The 21,359-nt window shown below is 40.7% G+C and overlaps 2 protein-coding genes across 2 annotated transcripts; both read right to left on the minus strand.

Annotated features, from left to right (window-relative positions):
• Positions 1 to 2,321: 2,321 nt before the first annotated feature.
• On the minus strand, positions 2,322 to 16,917 carry vgll4l (vestigial like 4 like). Its single transcript, XM_060931736.1, has 5 exons — positions 16,487 to 16,917; positions 14,906 to 15,029; positions 14,600 to 14,813; positions 13,523 to 13,601; positions 2,322 to 7,126 (listed from the first exon to the last, which is right to left on the minus strand). The coding sequence occupies exons 1-5, from the start codon at positions 16,551 to 16,553 to the stop codon at positions 6,801 to 6,803; spliced, it is 810 nt and encodes a 269-aa protein (XP_060787719.1). The 5' UTR covers positions 16,554 to 16,917; the 3' UTR covers positions 2,322 to 6,800.
• A 364-nt stretch (positions 16,918 to 17,281) lies between these two features.
• On the minus strand, positions 17,282 to 20,439 carry LOC132893509 (E3 SUMO-protein ligase KIAA1586-like). Its single transcript, XM_060932704.1, has 2 exons — positions 18,498 to 20,439; positions 17,282 to 17,295 (listed from the first exon to the last, which is right to left on the minus strand). Exons 1-2 carry the CDS (start codon positions 20,437 to 20,439, stop codon positions 17,282 to 17,284), a joined length of 1,956 nt encoding a protein of 651 aa, XP_060788687.1.
• Between the last annotated feature and the right edge of the window lie 920 nt (positions 20,440 to 21,359).

Consider the following 21,359-nt stretch of genomic DNA (forward strand, 5'->3'; position numbering starts at 1 on the left):
CCTTTCGCCCGTAGTCAGCTGGGATAGGCTCCAGCTCGCCTGCGACCCTGTAGAAGGATAAAGCGGCAAGAGATAATGAGATGAGATGATTATATATATACACGGAGTGCAGAATTATTAGGCAAGTTGTATTTTTGAGGATTAGTTTTATTATTGAACAACAACTATGTTCTCAATCAAACAAAAAGACTCATAAATATCAAAGCTGAATATGTATGGAAGTTAGAGTGGGGTGTTTTTAGTTTTGGCCATTTTTGGCCATACGTATGTGTTCAGGTAACTTTCACTGTGCAGAATTATTAGGCAACTTAATAAAAACCAAATATGTAGCCATTTCACTTATTTATTTTCACCAGGTACACTGATATGACAACTCCAGATTTGCAAATAAACATATCTGACATTCAAACACAAAACAAAAACAAATCAGTGACCAATATAGCCACCCTTCTTCATGAGGACGCTCAAAAGCCTTCCATCCATAGATTCTGTCAATTTCTTTATCTGTTCACGACCAACATTGTGTGCAGCAGCAACCATGGCCTCCCAGACGCTGTTCAGAGAGGTGTACTGTTTTCCCTCTTTGTAGACCTCACGTTTTATAATGGACCACAGGTTCTCTATGGGGTTTAGGTCAGGTGAACAAGGGGGCCATGTCATTATTTTTTTCACCTTTCAGACCTTTACTGGCTAGCCACGCAGTGGAGTATTTGGACGCATGAGATGGAGCGTTATCCTGCATGAAAATCATGTTCTTCTTGAAAGATGCTGACTTTTTCCTATACCACTGCTTGAAAGTTTCTTCCAGGAACTGGCAGTAGGTCTGGGAGTTGAGTTTGAGTCCATCCTCAACTCGAAAAGGTCCAACAAGCTCGTCTTTGATGATACCAGCCCATAGCAGTACTCCACCTCCACCTTGCTGGCGTCCGAGTCGGAGTGGAGCTCTGTGCCCATTACTGATCCAGCCACAGGCCCATTCATCTGGCCCATCAAGAGTCACTCATCTCATCAGACCACAGCACCTTAGAAAAATCAGTCTTAAGATATTTCTTGGCCCAGTCTTGACGTTTTATCTTGTGTGCCTTACTCAGTGGTGGTCGTTTTTCAGCCTTCCTTACCTTGGCCATGTCCCTCAGTATTGCACACCTTGTACTCTTTGACACTCCAGGAATGTTGCAACTCTGGAATATGGCAGAACTGGATGCTAATGGCTGCTTGTTAGCTTCACGCTTGATTTTCCGCAGATCATGTACAGTTATTTTGTGCCTTTTTTTCCCCCACACGCTTCTTTCGACCCTGTTGACTATTTGCAATGAAACGCTTGATTGTTCGGTGATCACGTTTCAACATCTTCGCAATTTCAAGAGTGCTGCATCCGTCTGCAAGACATCTCACAATTTTATACTTTTCAAAGTCTATCAGATCTCTCTTCTGACCCATTTTGCCAGAGGAAAAGAGGTTGCCTAATAATTATGCACACCTGATATAGGGTGTTGATGTCATTAGACCACACCCCCTCTCATTACACAGATGCACAGCACCTGATATACTTAATTGGTAGTAGGCTTTCAAGCCTAAACAGCTTGGAGTGGGACAACATGCATTAAAAGGATGTTGTGGTCAAAATACTCACTTGCCTAATAATTCTGCACTCAGTATATATATATATATATATAAAAGGGTGTCCATAAAGTCTCTTTACAATTTAAAAAAATTATTACAAAGGCAGTTGTTGAGATATTGTAACTAGATTTATTTCATTTTAATCAGTGTTGATTAAAGTTGTTATTCACATTACAATTTTGTGTTTCAGATACTGTGTTGATGGAAACCGAACCCCTATAAAAAATGGCTACTCCTCAAGAAAAGGCACAATGTGTATCCTGGTTTGAGTACCGTCTTGATGTGCTTCGTGCAACTAATGGTGCCCATATAGAGGTCTATTAACTGCAGTTGAAAAAAAATTAATAAACACTGATTAAAATAAAATAAATCTAGTTACAATATCTCAACAACTGCCTTTGTAATAATTTTTTTAAATTGTAAAGAGACTTTATGGACACCCTGTAAAAAAAAAAAAAAAAAAAAAAAAAAAAATATATATATATATATATATATATATATATATATATATATATATATATATAAACACACACAAACCTATGGTCAGAAGTTCACATACAGTGACATGAATGTCATTTTGGATATGAATGTCATGTCATGGCAATATCTGGGCTTTCAGTAATTTCTTTGAGTTGTTCTTTTTCTGTAGCAGAATGATTGTACAGCATACATCTTTAATTACAAAAAAAACACTCGAATTTGATACACAAGTTTTAATTTTCTTTGGGATTTCTGAAATCAACACAGTGTCAAAATTATACATACAGGGTCAAACATTTACATACGCTCACTTAGATTATTAATTCAGAGGTGCTGAAACTTCCAAAATGTCTCTTATCTTGCCAAGGCCGAGGTCTCTTAACTTCCTGTTAGTGATCATGATTGACTACAGCTGGTAGCTTCTCTGTGCCTTCATAAAAAAGATTTATTTACAACATTCATTAACCAGCACACAGTAAAATGGGAAAGTCCAAGGAGCTCAGTGCAGATCTGAGAAAGAGAATCTCAGATATACACAACTCAGGAATGTCTCTTGGAGCCATTTCTAAACAACTGCAAATTCTAAGATCAATTCAAACAATTGTATCCAAGTTACTGTGAGGTTTAGTCACTTTGCCAAGCCACTTTGCTTCAAGAAAACCCAAACTGTCACCCTCAGTTAAAAGGAAATTGGTTTGGATCGTCAGGAACAACCTGAGAACCACCATGGCATCGACAACGGTTTTCCAAAGTCTTCCCAAGCCCATGTAGTAATATCCTTTATACAATCATGTCGGTTTTTAATGCAGTGGCACCTGAAGGATCAGAGATCACAGGCGTTCAATGTTGGTTTTTGGCCTTGCCCCTATTGTCCAGAGATTTCTCTGGATTCTCTGAATCTTTTGATATTGATATATTTTGATAGTGTCCTAACTGTCAAGTTATTATAGAATATGTATGACTGTACAATACATGAAAAACTAAAATTATTCAAGTCCTCAAAATAAAAATAAAACTACTCATGCACTTGTAAACCTAACTAGAACTGAACTGAAATAGAAAAAAAATTAAAGACTAAACAAAAATAAAAACTTGTGAAAATTTCAAAATAACTCTGGTTCAAAGGTGTACATTGAGCAACTCATAAAGGCCTTTTTGATATCAATAGCTACAGCTCATGAGTAAATGGCAATAAATTAATACATCAAAAGAATTTTAGTGCAGACTTTTGTTCTGAATGACAGTTGTACAGGTGAAAACTTGAGAATGTTTTTTCCCCTTTTAAACACCTTTATGAGTCACCAGAGCAGCAAGAACAGGTTTTAGATGTTAAAAAAAACACCTTACTCAATCCATTTATATTTATTAATTAATTAAATCATCTTCAATAACAGCTTTATCCTGATCAGGGTCATGATGGATCCAGATACTATCCCAGGTACAAGGGGCATAAGGCGGAAATACACCCGAGTTGGGACTCCAGTCCATCACGGTCACACACTCATTCACACCTAGGGGCAACTTAGAGTTACCAATCCACCTACTGGCATGCTTTCAGGAGGTGGGAAGAAATCTGAGAACCTGGAGGAAATCCACACAAACACATTCATTCTTACATCCTTACATTACATAATTCTTTTTTTTTTTTTTTAAAGATATTTTTTTGGGCTTTTTGCACCTTTATTGGATAGGACAGTGTAGAGACAGGAAATGAGCGGGAGAGAGAGAGACGGGAAGGGAGCGGGAAATGACCTCGGGCCGGAATCGAACCCGGGTCGCCCGCATTCATGGTATGGCGCCTTAACCACCTGAGCCACGACGCCCCCACATTACATAATTCTTACATTAATTTAAAAAACTTTATCACATAAACAAAAAAAAACATCTGTGGCATTTTTTTTTAGATTTTTTTTATTTGTTTGAGTAGCAGTTTTAAATGCTCCTTTGGAAAAAAATGTTTAATCTGGTCTAGAGAGCAAGAAGCAACATACAAATATTAGTTACTGCTGCTAACCCTTTTCTTACTACTATGGCATTATAACAGCACTTATGTCACCAATGTTAATGGCACCATTATTTGACTATGGGACCTACAGACATATATAACATTAGAGTGATGGCAAACTACTATCTAATAGTACCTGTATTATTTATCATCAGTGCAATCAAGGACTATGAAAAAGTAATGGGAAAAAATAACCTAACTGATTATAACTGAACCAATAATACAGTGTCTTGCAAAAGTATGCATCCCCCTTGGTGTTTGTCCTGTTTTGTCACATTACAAGCTGGAATTAAAATGGATTTTTGGGAGGTTAGCACCATTTGATTTACACAACATGTCCACCACTTTAAAGGTGCAAATTTTTTTTTGTGACAAAATAATTAAGATGAAAAAACAGAACTTTGGAGTGTGCATAGGTATTCACCCCCTTTCATATGAAACCCCTAAATAAGAGCTGGTCCAACGAATTCACTTCATAAGTCACATAATTAGTTGATAAAGATCCACCTGTGTGCAATCAAACATGATCTGTCACATGATGTCTGTATAAATCAACCTGTTCTAGAAGGACCTTGACTCTGCAACTCTACAAAGCAAACAACATGAAAACCAAGGAGCACTCCAAACAGGTCAGAGACAAAGTTGTGGAGAAGGATAGATCAGGGTTGGGTTATAAAAAAATAGCCCAAACTTTGAATATCCCACGGAGCATCATTAAATCCATTCTAACAGAATGGAAAGAACATAGCACCATGACAAACCTGATAAGAGAAGGCAGCCCATCAAAAACTCCCAGACTGGGCAAGGAGGGCATTAACCAGAGATGCAACAAAGACACCAAATATAACACTGAAGGATCTGCAAAGATCCACAGTGAAGATGGCAGTATCTGTCCATAGGACCACTTTAAACCGTACACACCACAGAGCGGGGCTTTATGGAACTCACTTACTCATGGTGGCTTTAGCCAAGTCGCATGCCTGGAGGCCCAATCCTGTCAATCAGCCATGCAGTTGGCTAGCCCAGTAGTACTGGCAGCACCCACGTCCCTTTTCAGGGCGTCAATGAAAGTTGCAGGGGGACAACCTCAACTTCTACGACCATGGAGAGGCTTCCACAGCACAAGCTCACCAGCAGGCAGATTCTTGTCCCTGAAGCAGTGGCCCGCAAGCCCAAGTCTCCACCAGGCCATCTTGTCAGAAATTCAACACCTTGGGGGCAAGGATCTCTGGAGGAGTAGTACCTTTCTGGGTGGGCCTTGATACACTTGGCATCATGGTCTGGTCTCCCCATATCCAGCATCATGTGATTCGCAAAACATGGCCAATATTCCAGCAAGTGGCCTCACCATCTAGCCTCTCACATGATGAAGACTGTCCGCAGTGGCTCTCAGCACCACCCCTAGTGTCACAGAATTGCAGTGGCTCTGGGGAGACAACCCCGATTAAAAAATCCCAACACTCAGTTGGATCGTGGTGTGTGGAGTTGCGACCCCATCACCTTACCTTTTTCCGCATTGTAAAGTGACATGTTATGGAAGATTTATGGAACGGTGGCCAAAAAAAAAGCCATTGCTTAAAGAAAAAAGTAAGAAAACACATTTTGAGTTTGCCCAACAGTATGTAGCAGACTCCCTAAACACATGGAAGAAGATTCTTTGGTCAGATAAAACTAAAATTGAACTTTTCGGCCTTCATGGGAAACACCATCTGTGGCGCAAACCCAACACTTCCCATCACCATGAGAATACTATTTCTACAGTGAAGCATGGTGGTGGCAGCATCATCCTGTTGGGATGTTTTTTCATCTGCAGAGACAGGAAAGCTGGTCAGGACTGAAGGAAAGATGGATGGCACTATATACAGGGCAATTCTGGAAGAAAACCTGTTTGAGTCAACCAGGGGTTTGAGACTGGGACAAAGGTTTACATTCCAGAAGGACAATGACCCTAAACATACTGCTAAAGCTACACTGGAGTGGTTTAAAGGGAAACATTTAAATGTCTTGGAATGGCCTAATCAAAATCCAGACCTCAATCCAATTGAGAATCTGTGGCATAACTTGAAGATTGCTGTACACCAACACAACCTATCTAACTTGAAGGAGCTGGAGCAGTTTCGCCTGGAGGAATGGGCAAAAATCCCAGTGGCTAGATGTGCTAAGCTAATAGAGACATACCCCAAGAGACTTGCAGCTGTAATTGCAGTAAAAGGTAGCTCTAAAAAGTATTGACTTTGGGGGGTGAATACCTATGCACACTCCAGATTTCTTTTTTTTTCTTCTTAATTATTATTTGTATCACAAAAAAATGCACCTTTAAAGTGGTAGGCATGTTGTGTAAATTAAATGGTGCTAATCCCCCCAAAAATCCATTTTAATTCCATCTTGTAATGCAACAAAACAGGACAAACACCAAGGGGGATTAATCATTTTGCAAGACACTGTACATAGACACCATGTATTTCCATACATGAAGTTAGAACATATAGCAATCAGATCCTCCAAAGAAAATCCCATGCAGAGATAGCACAATGCTCAGTAGTGATGCTCAATATTACATCACTATCCCATCACTGTTATTTAACTGCATGCATTTTGCATTTTATTCAGCTGCAGTGATCACGCATAATGTGGTTCTATTCAAAAGCCTCACAAGTCCATGATGCATTTAGAAAACCTTTTTTCTCCAGTTTCATTTCCCTGACCACATGCTGGAAGAGGCTGATGTTGGGCTGACAGACTCTGTGCGAGCTCGTTTAGAACTCTGGCCATAACCAGGCGAGTGGATGAAGGTGGGATTACTGGGTAGACATGAAGATGATGTTGACTGTGACGAAGATGTACTGCAAGTGGAAGAGGATGCTTTGAGATGTAGCCATTTCTCTCCAAGGGCCTTGGCAAAGTGATCATCCACAGACACGCTGATGGAGATTTGCTTTGAGGAACCATTTTGATAGTTCACACCAAGGCTCCGCTGGAAATGTTCCTCAACGTTATCATAACTGTGCTGCATTATAACTACACAGTAAGAACCAAAACAAAATGAGATTTAGAATAGCACATACTAATGCATCTTGAAATATTGGAATGTTGTGGAAAAAGTTCATTTCTTTCATGACTTAATTAAAAATGTAAACTTTTATATATTCTATATTCATTACACATAAAGTGAAATATTTCAAGGCTTTTTTTTGTTTTAATTTTGATGATTATGGCTCATAGCTCATGAAAATCAGAAATCCAGTATCTCAAAATATTAGAATATTTAATCAACTCCTGAACCAGAGACAATGCCAGAACTGTCTTACCTAGGCTAAGGAGAGAAAGAACTGGACTTTTTCTCAGTGGACTTGATTAAAACACAGTGGACCAACATCAGCAGATGACATGGCACCCCAAATCATCACAGACTGCAGAAACTGCTCACTGGACTTTAAACACCTTGGATTCTGTGTCTCTCCACTTTCCCTCCAGACTCTAGAACCTTGATTTCCAAATGAAATGCAAAATTTACTTTCATCTGAAAAGAGGACTTTGGACCACTGGGCAGTTCTTTCTCTCCTTAGCCCATGTAACATGCTTCTGATGTTGTCTCTGGTTCAGGAGTGGTTTGATATTAAGAATGTGACAGTTGTAGCCCCTTTCCTGAAGATGTCTGTGCATGGTGGCTCTTGATGGACTGAGACCAGCCTCAGTCCACTCCTTGTGAAGCTCTCCCAAGTTCTTGAATCAATTCTTCTTGAGAATCCTCTCAAGGCTGTGGTCATCCCTGTTGCTTGAGTACCTTTTCCAGCCAGCCTTTTCAGCAATGACCTTCTGTGTCTTACCCTCCTTGTGGAGGGTGTCGATGATCATCTTCTAAACCAGTGTTTCTCAACCATTGCCATCTGGTGGGCTGCAATTTTTTTTCCAAGTTGAAGCTAATTTTTAGTAGGGTACAATTGCTGGATTGCATCTGACGTCACGTGTCTCATTAGATGTGCAAGACATGAAGTGGTGGTCAGCTACACTCACTGGTCACAAAGTATTACTATCACTGAGGTACCTTGCTAGGTCATTAAAATGCCCTACACTTGTGTTGTTTTGGGCTGTTCGAATCAAACAAACCATGAAACTGATAAAAGTTTCTATTGGGTTCTCCATGAAGTGATAAAGAAAGGTGAAAGGAGTTTACCAAAAGATTTTACCAAAAGAGTTTACCACTGCAATTGAAGGGACCGGAGTCGAAGAATGCTTAAGTTTGCAGTGATCACTTCGTGAAAGGTTTGTAAATTCCTACGATTTATTTTGTTTGGACTTGTAAATTACTTTTCTCGCCATTTTCCATTATCTCATGATGTTTTGAAGTTCAGGAGATGCTTAAGTCCTCAGGTGTGTTTTTGTTTACTGTTTGATCATGGTCGTCATATTGTAAATTAATGCATATATAATACCCAGGTCTTCAAAGGTGTTTCTCTGGATCTTTGTGAATGATTTATGACCCCAATTCCAAAAAAGTTGGGACACTGTGTAAACTGTAAATAAAAACAGAATGCGATAATTTGCAAATGATGAAATATAGGGTTTCCATTGAAAATAGTACAAAGACAACATATCAGATGTTGAAACTGAGAAATGTTATTGTTTTTTGAAAAATATATGCTCATTTTGAATTTCATATCAGCAACACATTTCAAAAAAGTTGGGACAGGGGCATGTTTACTACTGTGTTGCATCATCTCTACTTTTAACAACACTGTAAATATTTGGGAACTGAGGAGACCACTTTCTGTAGATTTGAAAGAGAAATGTTGTCCCATTCTTGCCTGATATGCACTTTCAAATACTCAACAGTTCAGGGTCTCCTTTGTCATATTTTGCGCTTCATAATGCACCAAATATTTTAAATGGTATACAGGTCTGGACTGCAGGCAGGCCATTTTAGCACCCAGACTATGGAGCCATGCAGTTTTAACATATGCAGAAAGTGGTTTGGCATTGTTCTACTGAAAGAAGGAAGGCCTTCCCTAAAAAAGATTTTGTCTGGATGGCAGCATATTGCTCTGAAACGTGTGTATGTATCATTCAGCATTAATGATGCCTTCCCAGATGTACAAGCTAGCCATGTCATGTGCACTAATGCACCCTCATACCATCACAGATGCTGGCTTTTGAACTGTGCACTGATGAGAAGCTGGATGGTTCCGCTCCTCTTTAGCATGGAGGATGTGGTGTCCATGATTTCTAAAAAGAATTTCTACTTTTGATTCGTCAGACCTCAGGACAATTTTCCACTTTGCCTCAGTCCACTGTAAAAGACTTAGACAACCTTTATTGTCATTCAGTATGCAACACGTGTACACCAAACGATATTTCATTGCAATTTGACTCAGCACAGAATTAAATATGAAGTGTATTAAATTAAATTATGCAGCAGCAAAACTATTATAAAGTGCAATAGTATAAAGTGACCTGTGGAATTAGAAATGTTCAAGTATAAATAGAAGTTTAGAGTTTGGGTTTGGAGTTCAGCAGTCTAGTGACCTGGGGGGAAAAGCTGTTACAGAACCTGGTGGTCCTGCACTGAATGCTGCGGAACCTCTTTCCAGAGGCCAGAGGTGAGAACAGTCCATAATGAGGGTGTGAGGGGTCACTGATGATGTTTCTGGCTCGAGACATGCAACACCTTGGCGCAATGTCCTGAATGGAGGGAAGAGAAATCCCAATGATTTTATCTGTTGTCCTCACCACTCTCCTCACATTCTTCCAGTCAGAGGCACTGCAGCCTCCACACCACACAGAGATGCAGTTGGTTAGAATGCTCTTTATGGTGCTTCTGTAGAATGTAGTGAGGATGGGCGGGGGCAAGTGGGCTTTCCTCATCCTACGCAGGAAGTGCAGATGTTGCTGTGCCTTCTTGATCAGTGACGCAGTGTTCACAGACCAGGTGAAGTTGTCTGTGATGTGGACCCCCAGGAACTTGGTGCTATTGACCACCTCCACGGCTGTGTTGTTGATGAGAAGTGGAGCGTGGCTGGGTTGGTTTTTCCTGAAGTCAACAATGATCTCTTTGGTTTTGTCCATGTTCAGAATCAGGTTGTTTTCCCTGCACCAGCCCACCAGCTGCTCCACCTCCTCTCTATAGGCCAGGTCGTTATTGTCCCTAATGAGGCCCACCACTGTTGTGTCATCTGCAAACTTCTCAATGTGGTTGCTGGCAGCCCTGGGGACACAGTCGTGTGTCATCAGCGTGAACAGCAGAGGGCTCAGAACACAGCCCTGAGGGGAGCCTGTGCTGAGAGTGATGACACTGGAGGTGTTCTGTCCGACCTGCACTGACTGAGGTCTTTTCAGTGAGGAAGTCTAGCAGCCAGTTGCACAGGGGGGTGCTGAAGCCCAGGGGACCCAGTTTGTTCATCAGATGCTGTGGAATGATGGTATTGAACACTGAACTGAAGTCCAGAAACAGCATCCGCACATGACTGTTGTTCTCCTCCAGGTGTGCAAGGCTCAGGTGAAGAGCGGAGGAGATGGCGTCTTCGGTAGAGCGGTTTGGCTGGTAGGCAAACTGGAAGGGGTCAAATGTGGGAGGGAGCCTGGAGGTGATGTACTCCTTTACCAGCCTCTCAAAGCACTTCATCATAATGGGATGATGGTGGCAGTCTTAAAACATGATGGGACTTTGGCTTGATCCAGTGAGGTGTTCAAGATGTTCATTAGAACACGAGCCAGCTGGTCTGCACATTCCCTGAACACCCAACCGGGAATATTATCTGGGCCCGGGGCCTTCCGTGTGTTGATGCTCCTCAGAGTCCTCTGCACCTCAGCTGTATCAAGACAGAGTGCCTTTTTATCCTGATGGGGAACAGCTTTCACTGCAGGAGCGTTATTTAGTGCCTCAAACCTCCCAAAGAAGTTATTGAGTTCAATGAGGAAGTCCGTGTCATCATCACACTCGGGAGGGGCTATCCTGTAGTTTGTGATAGCCCATATGCCTTTCCACATATCCCTGGTGTTGGTGGTGTGGTGGAAAAAGTCCTGGATTTTTTGACTGTGAGCTTGGGCCCAGAGAAGGTGGTCGTGTTTCTGGATATTGTTTATATATGGTTTCAACTTGCATTTGTGAATGCAGTAATGAACAATTTTCACAGACGATGGTTTTTAGAAGTGTGCCTGAGCTCATACAGCGCTTTCCACTACTGTATCATGTTTATTTTTAATGCCTTGTCGCCTTAGGGCATCCATTGTCAGTTTTCAGCCTTGTCTCTTGGACAAATGTGTTGCTGATTTTTCCAGATTCTCTGAACCTTTTAATGACATTATGTATCATTGATGATGCGATCCCCAAATTCTTTGCAATTTTACATTGAGGAACGTTATTCTTAAATTGTTGCACTATTTGTCCACAGAGCAGTGAACCCCTCCCCATCTTTACTTCTGAGAGACACAGTCTTTCTGGGATGCTCTTTTTATACTCAGTCATGTTACTAACCTGTTGCCAATTAACCAAATTAGTTATTTTTTTAGTAAGACACAACTTTTTCAGTCTTTTGTTGCCCCGTCCCAGCTTTTCAGCTCCGTTCTCAGCTTTAATTAATTAATTAATTTATTTATTTATTTATTTAAAAAACCCACTAAATGTTCTCAGTTTCAACATTTGATATGTTGTCTTTGTACTATTTTCAATGAAATATAGGGTTTCCACGATTTGCAAATCTTCACATTCTATTTTTATGTTTTACACAATGTCCCAACTTTTTTGGAACTTGGCTTGTACCTGGAAGAGAAGAGCAGGGAGGACTGAGAATCGAGCAGCTATGGTTTGTTTACATCTGATACTAAAACTTGCAGTGTCCTAGCAACCATTGCAAAGATGCGTACAAAAAGCCCAAAAATGCCTACTTACCCAGGCATAAACAATACAGGATTTATCTTATCCTGTAGTGTCTTGATCCCCAAATCTTTAACCCAGCCACATATAAAAAAGTTGCATGCCATGCTCTTCCAGGTTTTCTTCTGTTTGTGTAGAATGACGTCTGCAGCACCAGGTAGTTTGAGATGTCGGGGAACTCAACGGATGAATAATTTTCCAACTCACAGGAAAAATCCTTCTTTGTTAACCTGTAAGTATCTATCCCATTGAGTGGTTTCTTTTTCCAGTTCTTTTGGGTGCACTTCTTGGTTTTAATAACTTGCTTGTTTGCTGTACACAAACATGGCAACAAGTTCTTGTGTTAGTTAACTGTTAATAAAAACAGTTGGTTTTTATTGAATTTATTTAATTCCTAATCTCCCATCTGTAACAAGGAGTGATATTGCATTCCATTAATACACTTTACAATAGATTATTAGATTCTAATAGAATAGATGAGCCAAAATAATTGGGGATCTTTTTTTAAATGGGCCCTGACTTATTACAAGTATGAATAGGCGGGCCTTAAAGTAGAAAAAGGTTGAGAACCCCCGTTCTAGACAACTGTCAAGTTAGCACCAAGACGGTGATTGTGTGTACTGAACTAGACTGAGAGATACATGGTATTTATACTGTTTTACTCAAACTCAAAATGAAATATTCTAATATTTTAAGATACTGAATTTCATGAGTTATAAGCCATAATCATCAAAATTAAAACAAAAAGCCTTGAAATATTTCACTTTACATGTAATGAATACATGTAATGAATAAGTTTACCTTTTTGAATTATGTTATGAAAAAAGAACTTTTTTTATGATATTCCAATATTTTGAGATGCACTAAGTACACTATATGGCCAAAGGTTTGTAGACACCTGACTATCACATTCATCTGTGCTTTTTGAACATCCAATTCCAGATTTAGTCCCCCTTTGCTGTTACAATAACTTATACTCTTCTAGGAAGGCTTTTCTCTATATTTTGGAGTGTGGCTGTGGCCCTTACTAATGCTATTGCCCTTTCAGCTACAAGAGCATTAGTAAGGTCAGGCACTGATGGCAGGTGAGAAACCCTGGGGCAAAGTCCGGATTCCACTTCATCCCCAAGGTTTTAAGCTGGATTCAGGTCAGGGCTATGTGCAGGCCACTCGAGTTCTTACACAGCAACCCGTAGCAAACCATGTCTTCATGCACCTCACTTTGTGCATCAGGACATCATGCTGAAACATGTTTGCCCTTTGTTCAAGTGAAAGGAAATTGTAATGCCACAGTATACAAAGACATCTTGTACAATTGTGTGCTTCCAACTTTGTGGCAACAGTTGGGAAAGGCCCATAAATAGGTGTGATGGTCAGATTTCCAAAAACTTTTCGCCATATAGTTTAAAACTACATTTAAAATTGTTACTGTAGTGCATTGATGAAAATGGTGAATGAATCTGATTCTCTAAATCTGTGAAAAAAAAGAAAATCAAAATGGGGAAATCAGCCTTTAAAAATTAACAGATTCTTATATAACATACCAGTGGAGTGCTTGCAACAGTCTACAGGCATACAGACTGACTTTGTTGATGAGACACATGTGATCACTGAGGGACGAACCTGCAAGTATAGGAGTTGTTACAATGTAGAAATCCTTTTATAGTGGTATTAACTCTATAGTGATAGAACTGCATTAACAACTATTTATTCCTGTAGCAGTTGGTCTGGGGCATACTCTTCCAGGAAGAAAGGCTAGCTGAAGTTTTCAGTGTTCATTCATCTACATGCCACCAACAGATCAATAACAGCAGTGGTCTGTTGGGACTTGTTGACAACATTCCTCCACCCATTGCTTACATTTCATCCTGAATCAGGCTGGATTACATATCTTGAACAAGCAAAGGCCTGTCTGAGCCCCCATAAGCAGTCTTGCTTGATACCTATCTTGCTTTCTGCTGCATCTCATAGACAATGGAAATAAGCAAACTTAAGTGTCTTTTGCAGAGATCCCGAGAATTGGAAAGGTTATGTGCTTACTTAATGCACTCTGACATAAACTGGGCAGTGTAGAAATTAGTCTAGTCATTACTGGATTAATCCATGTGAAGTCTGTAGTTGAGTAGTTTAGTGTGGGTAAAAGGAAAAAGGAAGGCTTTTATATTCCTGACATGCCCCAGAATGTTATCCAGTCTTCCTCTAGTATTTTTTAAATTCATTTTCTACCATACTGTTTGGTAATGTTTTTACAATGTTCTCTGAAGTATTTTGCAGCATGATTAACTGATTACTTTGATATGATTTGATTATGAATCCTTAATGGTCATATCCATAGTACAGTTGTTTAATATCTAATGCATAGGATAGTTTAATGTCTAATGCATAGGATTTGGCTGTGTTATAATGTTTGGTAGAATGTAGGAGAATTTTAATCTGATTAAATTAATGAAAGAAAATTTAACTACCTAATATGGTCTGCTTGTGTGTCTACTGGAATGTTTAGTTATGCTGGCAAAATGCTACTATGTTATTTCATTCTGTACTATATGTATCATTTTGATTTGTACTCTGTGATTATTACAATGTAGCTTTTTTATTTATTTTTTATTAGAAGCAATTACCTGTATGTGTCGGACTTTAGTTTTTTTGTTTTTGCCTTCTGTCTCCTGGTGCATTTTCTTGACAAGGGCAAGTGGCTCATCCATAACTGCACTGGTGATAAGGTGAGCTGGACTTGCTGTGGGGCTCCAGGTGGATGTAGGACTCTCAGGCATGTTGAACTGTGATGATGTTCTCTCAGCATTGACCAGGCTCTTGCTGAGGGCCCTCTCTCTTCTGAAAACAAGTCATAATTATTAGCCACCATGACAGTCTTTGGATAATCTGTGGACTGCTATGATAAGAACAATAGATGTTTAGTGTTGTACCTCTCCTCCAGTGTCTGTCCTTTTTCTAAACTGTGCTTATGTTTGAATTGGTGAGCAGCAGTCACTCTAATTCTGTCACTGGTTATGTGACGGAACCGGTCCTCACTTCTCAGGTGTGGTTGACCTATGAGATAACAGAAATACGGCTTATATTACACATATACTTTATAAGGTATGGCAAGCAAAATAAAAAAGATGTAAACTGGTGTGTAGGTTATAGAATAATATAGATAGGTCATCCAGTCATCATTACAGAAACAGGGCTAAACAATGAAAATGAGTGGCAGATACATTAAAAACCAGCTTAATTTCACACTCTGCAATTTATCATGACCAATATACAGTAACCTAATTGTGGGAAATTATAATAATGATTTGTGCTATCATAATAATATAAACTCTGTTAAGCTGCAGAACAAGACAGACTGGATCTATGAGTATTACTTTGGAACCTGATCTGACTCACTACTAACGGTAAGTGTCACAAATGTAAAACGCACCATGCAAGACATGAAAACAATCATAACTGTCTGGAAACAAACTGAAACTATTTTATCCATGAGAGATATTTCCCTTGATGGCAGAAGACAGGAGAATTGTGAGATAAAAATTGCCATGGAGTACTATTTATGTACCCTATGTTCAATCATCATCATGATAATGACAGGACAGATTGCTTTAAACTGAAATAAACAAAGACTGTCCCATACTAACTATGTGTTAACATGGTATTATTTCAGCCTGTTGATAACATAAAAAAGTGAAACATTCAGATGAAAAATAGGTTACTAGATTTTAGGCAGTAAACATCACAGTAAACCTCACAAATACTTTATTACAGGATTTAGAAAATACACACATTTGACATTGGAATATATAGGGTCAATAGTACAGAAAAATGCCTCACAATTTGTACAAGTAAGTGAAAAACAGCTTTATCATTTAAATATCAAACACAATAAATGGCCAAACAGGTGTTTAACCCTAACCCTGAAAATACTGACAAAGTGCACATGACCAGTTCCCTCACACATAGAAAATGTACTTTACATGTATACCTATGTCATGGAGTGTGACAGACTGACATTATATGTTAGAGAACAGAGGAGTGGGTGAAAACCACACCTTCCAACACAGTGGTTTTCTAGTGCCTGAGGGAGGATTATTTTCTTTGAATGCTCTGATAAAACACAGACCTTCCAAAGGTAACACTGACTATCTGCCTGTTAAACTTTAAAATCTGTCATATATATTCACTCATCTCAAGAATCTGAGATAAACATGTATACAAAATAAAAGATAAGTATCAGTTTTATCTAACTAATTTGTATAGTTATCACAATATTTTTACTCAGTTTAGTTAGTTTACATGAATTCATTCAATTAAAAAAGAAACAAAAATTATATGAAAATTCCTGTTGGTCAGTCTCCATATTCCTAGTAATTTCAGCTTTGCATTGGGTCAGGATCCCATTACACATAATACAGAAAGTTATATACCAAAAACAGAATCTGCTTGCAGATAAACTAGTATAGAAGTTAAGACATTGAGTAGAGCATGTGACACAAAATGATAATTACCCTCTAGGATGTAAACTTTGAAACCACTGCTCATCCGGGTGATGTATTGGAAATTTGTAACAGCCATGACTCCAGATCCTTGCTTTCTAGTTGTTCAGGGTTGTTGACAATGGCTGGCAAAGGAACTCCACCTGAGCTCTATGATTACTGACACCGTAAGGAACAGTAAGGGTTAGGATCAGTAAGAATCTTCACTGCATTCTGTATAAGGACTGTGGCCTCTGTTCGGTGTTGTCTTCCAGAGTTTTTTATTGGCTGTATCAGGTCCAACCCCCTTTCCCTGCTCCTTGGTTCTTTGTCTGTTTCTATTTCCAAGATGCTACTTCCACAGGCTCCTTAAGGGAGGAGTCTTGTAAAAAGCTGTGAACTACATTCAATCAGCCACCCCCTCTAGTGTACCTAACGTCTCCAACATGGAATTAATAGTAAAAAAAAAAGTAAGCATGCAGAATACTGTTTATTCAGCCTGCATATCTTTTGAATATCCTGCGTATACATGCCAAAAGACAAAAGCATTGAAGACCTATGCTTTACCTTAGATTGGAAATTCAACACTGGCTCCTACTGGAATCCACAAACAAGTCCTGTTCTGCCTTTATTTCCTTTTAAAGAGTCAGCAGCTGGTGACAACCCTTACTTTGGGGCTAATCTAAAATCTTGTTTGACTGCATTTTTCATCTACCTGAACTATAGTCATTCTGCCAACCTGCCTGTACATGTAGCTCCTTGCAAATTCTCCTAATTTTAAAGCACTAGGCCTTTCTTCTTTGGTACACAAAGTTTCTATGCATCTGGTTACATGTGTGCTCCTACACACACACACGTGCGCGCACACACACACATATATTATATATATATATATATATATATATATATATATATATATATATATATATATAAAAATATATGTGTGTGCATAGAAACTTTGTGTACCAAAGAAGAAAGGCCTAGTGCTTTAAAATTAGGAGAATTTGCAAGGAGCTTTATATATATATAGGGCGGCACGGCATAGGAGTTTATATATATATATATATATATATATATATATATATATATATATATAGGGCGGCACGGTGGTGTAGTGGTTAGCGCTGTCGCCTCACAGCAAGAAGGTCCTGGGTTCGAGCCCCGGGGCCGGCGAGGGCCTTCTGTGCGGAGTTTGCATGTTCTCCCCGTGTCCGCGTGGGTTTCCTCCGGGTGCTCCGGTTTCCCCCACAGTCCAAAGACATGCAGGTTAGGTTAACTGGTGACTCTAAATTGACCGTAGGTGTGAATGTGAGTGTGAATGGTTGTCTGTGTCTATGTGTCAGCCCTGTGATGACCTGGCGACTTGTCCAGGGTGTACCCCGCCTTTCGCCCATAGTCAGCTGGGATAGGCTCCAGCTTGCCTGCGACCCTGTAGAAGGATAAAGCGGCTAGAGATAATGAGATGAGATATATATATATATATATATATATATATATATATATATACAGGGTGCGATTTGTCAAAAAACCAGAAGGGGGGATGTTTAGGGGTTTTTTTTAATCATGAAACATCACAAAATTAAGGTAACAATAGGCTAACAGCTCAATAACATCCAATGATATCAAATGAATAACACTAAATGAAAATGAACACTAAACCAGAGATAGTAAATTCATCTTCCTATCTCTCTGACTAAATACACAAACACTAACACACAACAAAGTTCGCATTGCTTGTCGCGTTGCTGTGATGTTTCTCTCCCTCCGGATTAAATGGACAGTGATTAGAAAATCACTAAAATACATGAATACTAAATGAACAGTTTGCTCTGATGGCGCAGTTCATGTGGCCTTTTCTGCTTTCCCGTCGGTGCGCTATCCGCCGCGTTTCGCCCTTCTTTAATCCACATTTCTGCGAATTTCTCAGCAGGGAAGGAACGCACGTCTGGCCCATTGACAGCGAGGAAAAGAAGGCTGTTCAGTGTGGATACATTCATTCTGTTGCGCTCATCAGTAAGGATGTGATTCATGGCACTAAATCCACGTTCACACTCTGCTGTTGACACGGGAAGCGTGGAGACGACAGAAAGCAAGTTGAGGAGATTTTCTCCTTGGACTCCGTTGAACTTGTACTGTCGAAATTCTTTCAGCATCAGAGCGGTGTCAGAGACCTCAGCTGCCAGGGTTTTTTGAATACTGACAAGTTTGTCTTCCCCAAACAGAATGCGCTCGCCTTCATCCTTCGGCCAGCTTAAGGGGCACAGCACAGCACACACAGCAAGCACACCGTTGTCGTCCAGCCTGCGCTCCACGTTATCTGCCAGCGAGGTGAAGAAGCGGTCACGGAACGCACTTGCCCTCTGCTGCTCTCGGTCGCTCGGCTGGCAGATATTCACCCCCTTGAATGAGTGCGTGTCGAGTTCCTGTCTCAGGCTTTTGGTGTTGGCGCCATCAGCGAGCTTCATGGAGCACAGGGCCCTCACTGCGATGTCCACCTCTGCATTGGCCTGGATGGCAGTGGCATCTCTCCTCTGCAGGAACAGAGACAGGGCTTTCAGAGTTTCCAGGGCATCTTTCACCAGCACTAGTTCCATCAGAAAGATCCACTGAGTCATCTGGGAATGAATTCCCTGACACTTCGCCCTTTCTGTGGTGGATCTTGAGGTGTCCACAGCCAGCGCAGAAAAGAGACGCACCAAAGCTGGATAACTCTCCCAGAGAGCTGTCACTGACGTGCATGATGAAGACAGCCAGCGCACATCAAACACCCTGCCTATTCTGTGAGCATGCATGCCCAAATTGGAGGCGACGATTTCAAGCTCACGGGTGTGCTTGGGGCTCTGGGAGAAAAATGCATACAGGCAATCTGTAAACATCTGAAAATGACTTGCGTCTGTTGTGTGCTTCACCACATCATGGACTGCAAGTTCCAATTTGTGATTCATGCAGTGAATTACAGTAAGGTCAGGGTTAATGTCATCGCGCAGGAGAGTGGCAGCTCCCATGTATCGGCCCAGCATAGCGGCGGCCCCGTCAGTCGCGAAACCAATCAACCGGGAGCGCAGCATTTCCTTGGTGATGCCATCTCTCTCCAGGGTGTCCAGCAACGTGTCTCGTATGGCAGAACCCGTGCATGATTCCAATTCGATTAATTGATAGAAGTTGCAAACCTCTCCATCAAAGGGAATGCGAATGTAAACTATGAGACATGTTTTATTTGAGACGGTCGTGCTCTCGTCGATGAGGATGCTGAATTTGGCAGGTGATTTTGTTATGAACCCTACTAATTGGCTTGCCATTTTCTGGGCGATGAACATCAGCATACTCCGACAGGCTTTGTCGGAGTGCAGCATTGACCCTACATCAACCCCATTCAGTTTTTGCAGTTCGATCACCTGTGGCAGCATTTTGAATGACAGGTCGTTCTGGCAGATCATGTACACAGTGCGCATACAGTACGCTGTGGCCCGTACCCTCTCCTCATTCTTCTTCCTCCACAGACTTGCGCTTACATTATTGGCAGTTTCAAATGCTGCATCACGTCTCTTTTGGAGAATTTCAAGGCATTTCACGTGGGACTGGCATTTGCCATGCTTGTTAATTTTATCATTCAGCTTTTTAGCTGAGCTGGTTTTAACACCGTTCACAAATGCCGGATCAATGTGAAGGCGCTCGTCTGTGTTGGGGCCTAAAGTTTTTACTTCAGAGCAAGCTGCACATTTCACTGACCCATCAGTTGACACCGTTAGCCACTCTCGACCCTCTTGCCATTTAGCAAATCGTGCCAGCTCTAGACAGCCACCAACCGCATGCTGCGAGATGTTCCCAGACTCGTGAACAACGTCATCTTCTCTACGGGACTTATCCTGGGCATCCTCCTCCTGTTCATCCTTTGTGCTGCAGGTAAGTGTGGATGTTGGGTTTGATTGTTTTTTATTTGCTGGCCCAACGAAGAACGATGAAATACTGCTCTGGACGCGTTTCATTTTCGCACGCTTTCATTAGCAATGCTAACTTCCGTATAGAACACAAAAATATTGTTATTATCTACAATGTAGGGCGGCACGGTGGTGTAGTGGTTAGCGCTGTCACCTCACAGCAAGAAGGTCTGGGTTCGAGCCCCGTGGCCAGTGAGGGCCTTTCTGTGCGGAGTTTGCATGTTCTCCCCATGTCCGCGTGGGTTTCCTCCGGGTGCTCCGGTTTCCCCCACAGTCCAAAGACATGCAGGTTAGGTTAATTGGTGACTCTAAATTGACTGTGGGTGTGAATGTGAGTGTGAATGGTTGTCTGTGTCTATGTGTCGGCCCTGTGATGACCTGGCGACTTGTCCAGGGTGCACCCCGCCTTTCGCCCGTAGTCAGCTGGGATAGGCTTCAGCTTGCCTGCGACCCTGTAGAACAGGATAAAGCGGCTACAGATAATGAGATGAGATCTACAATGTATTTATTTGCTGGGGACGTTCGTGAACATCAAAGCTGCCACTTCAGGTCATTTTGAAAGTGAGTGCAATGTAGACCATAGAAAACTGTGTCACAACATGCCTGTCATGTCAACTTTTTTTTTGGTTTGTTTGTTTTATTGACGGGGTTGTCCCCGAGGATTTTTTTTCAGCAGAGATAAAAACCAGAGGGGGGATGATCCCCACCATCCCCCCCAGCAAATCGCACCCAGTATATATATAATATATATATCACAAACAAACAGAATCTGCACTAAGTTGCTCTCAATAGTTTTAAAAAAAGGTGTGATGGTAAGTAATGTATTATCTTGGATGTAAAAAAAATTGTTTTATGGACTTCCACGTGAGTGGCCATGAGGAAAGCAGCGTAACACCAGGGCTCCCCGATCATTAAAGATAATGCCGTATTTTGTCAAATAATTAGTAGTTATTATTAGTACGTGATAT

The sequence above is a fragment of the Neoarius graeffei genome, chromosome 10 (assembly GCF_027579695.1).
Source record: "Neoarius graeffei isolate fNeoGra1 chromosome 10, fNeoGra1.pri, whole genome shotgun sequence".
Classification (NCBI taxonomy): domain Eukaryota; kingdom Metazoa; phylum Chordata; class Actinopteri; order Siluriformes; family Ariidae; genus Neoarius; species Neoarius graeffei.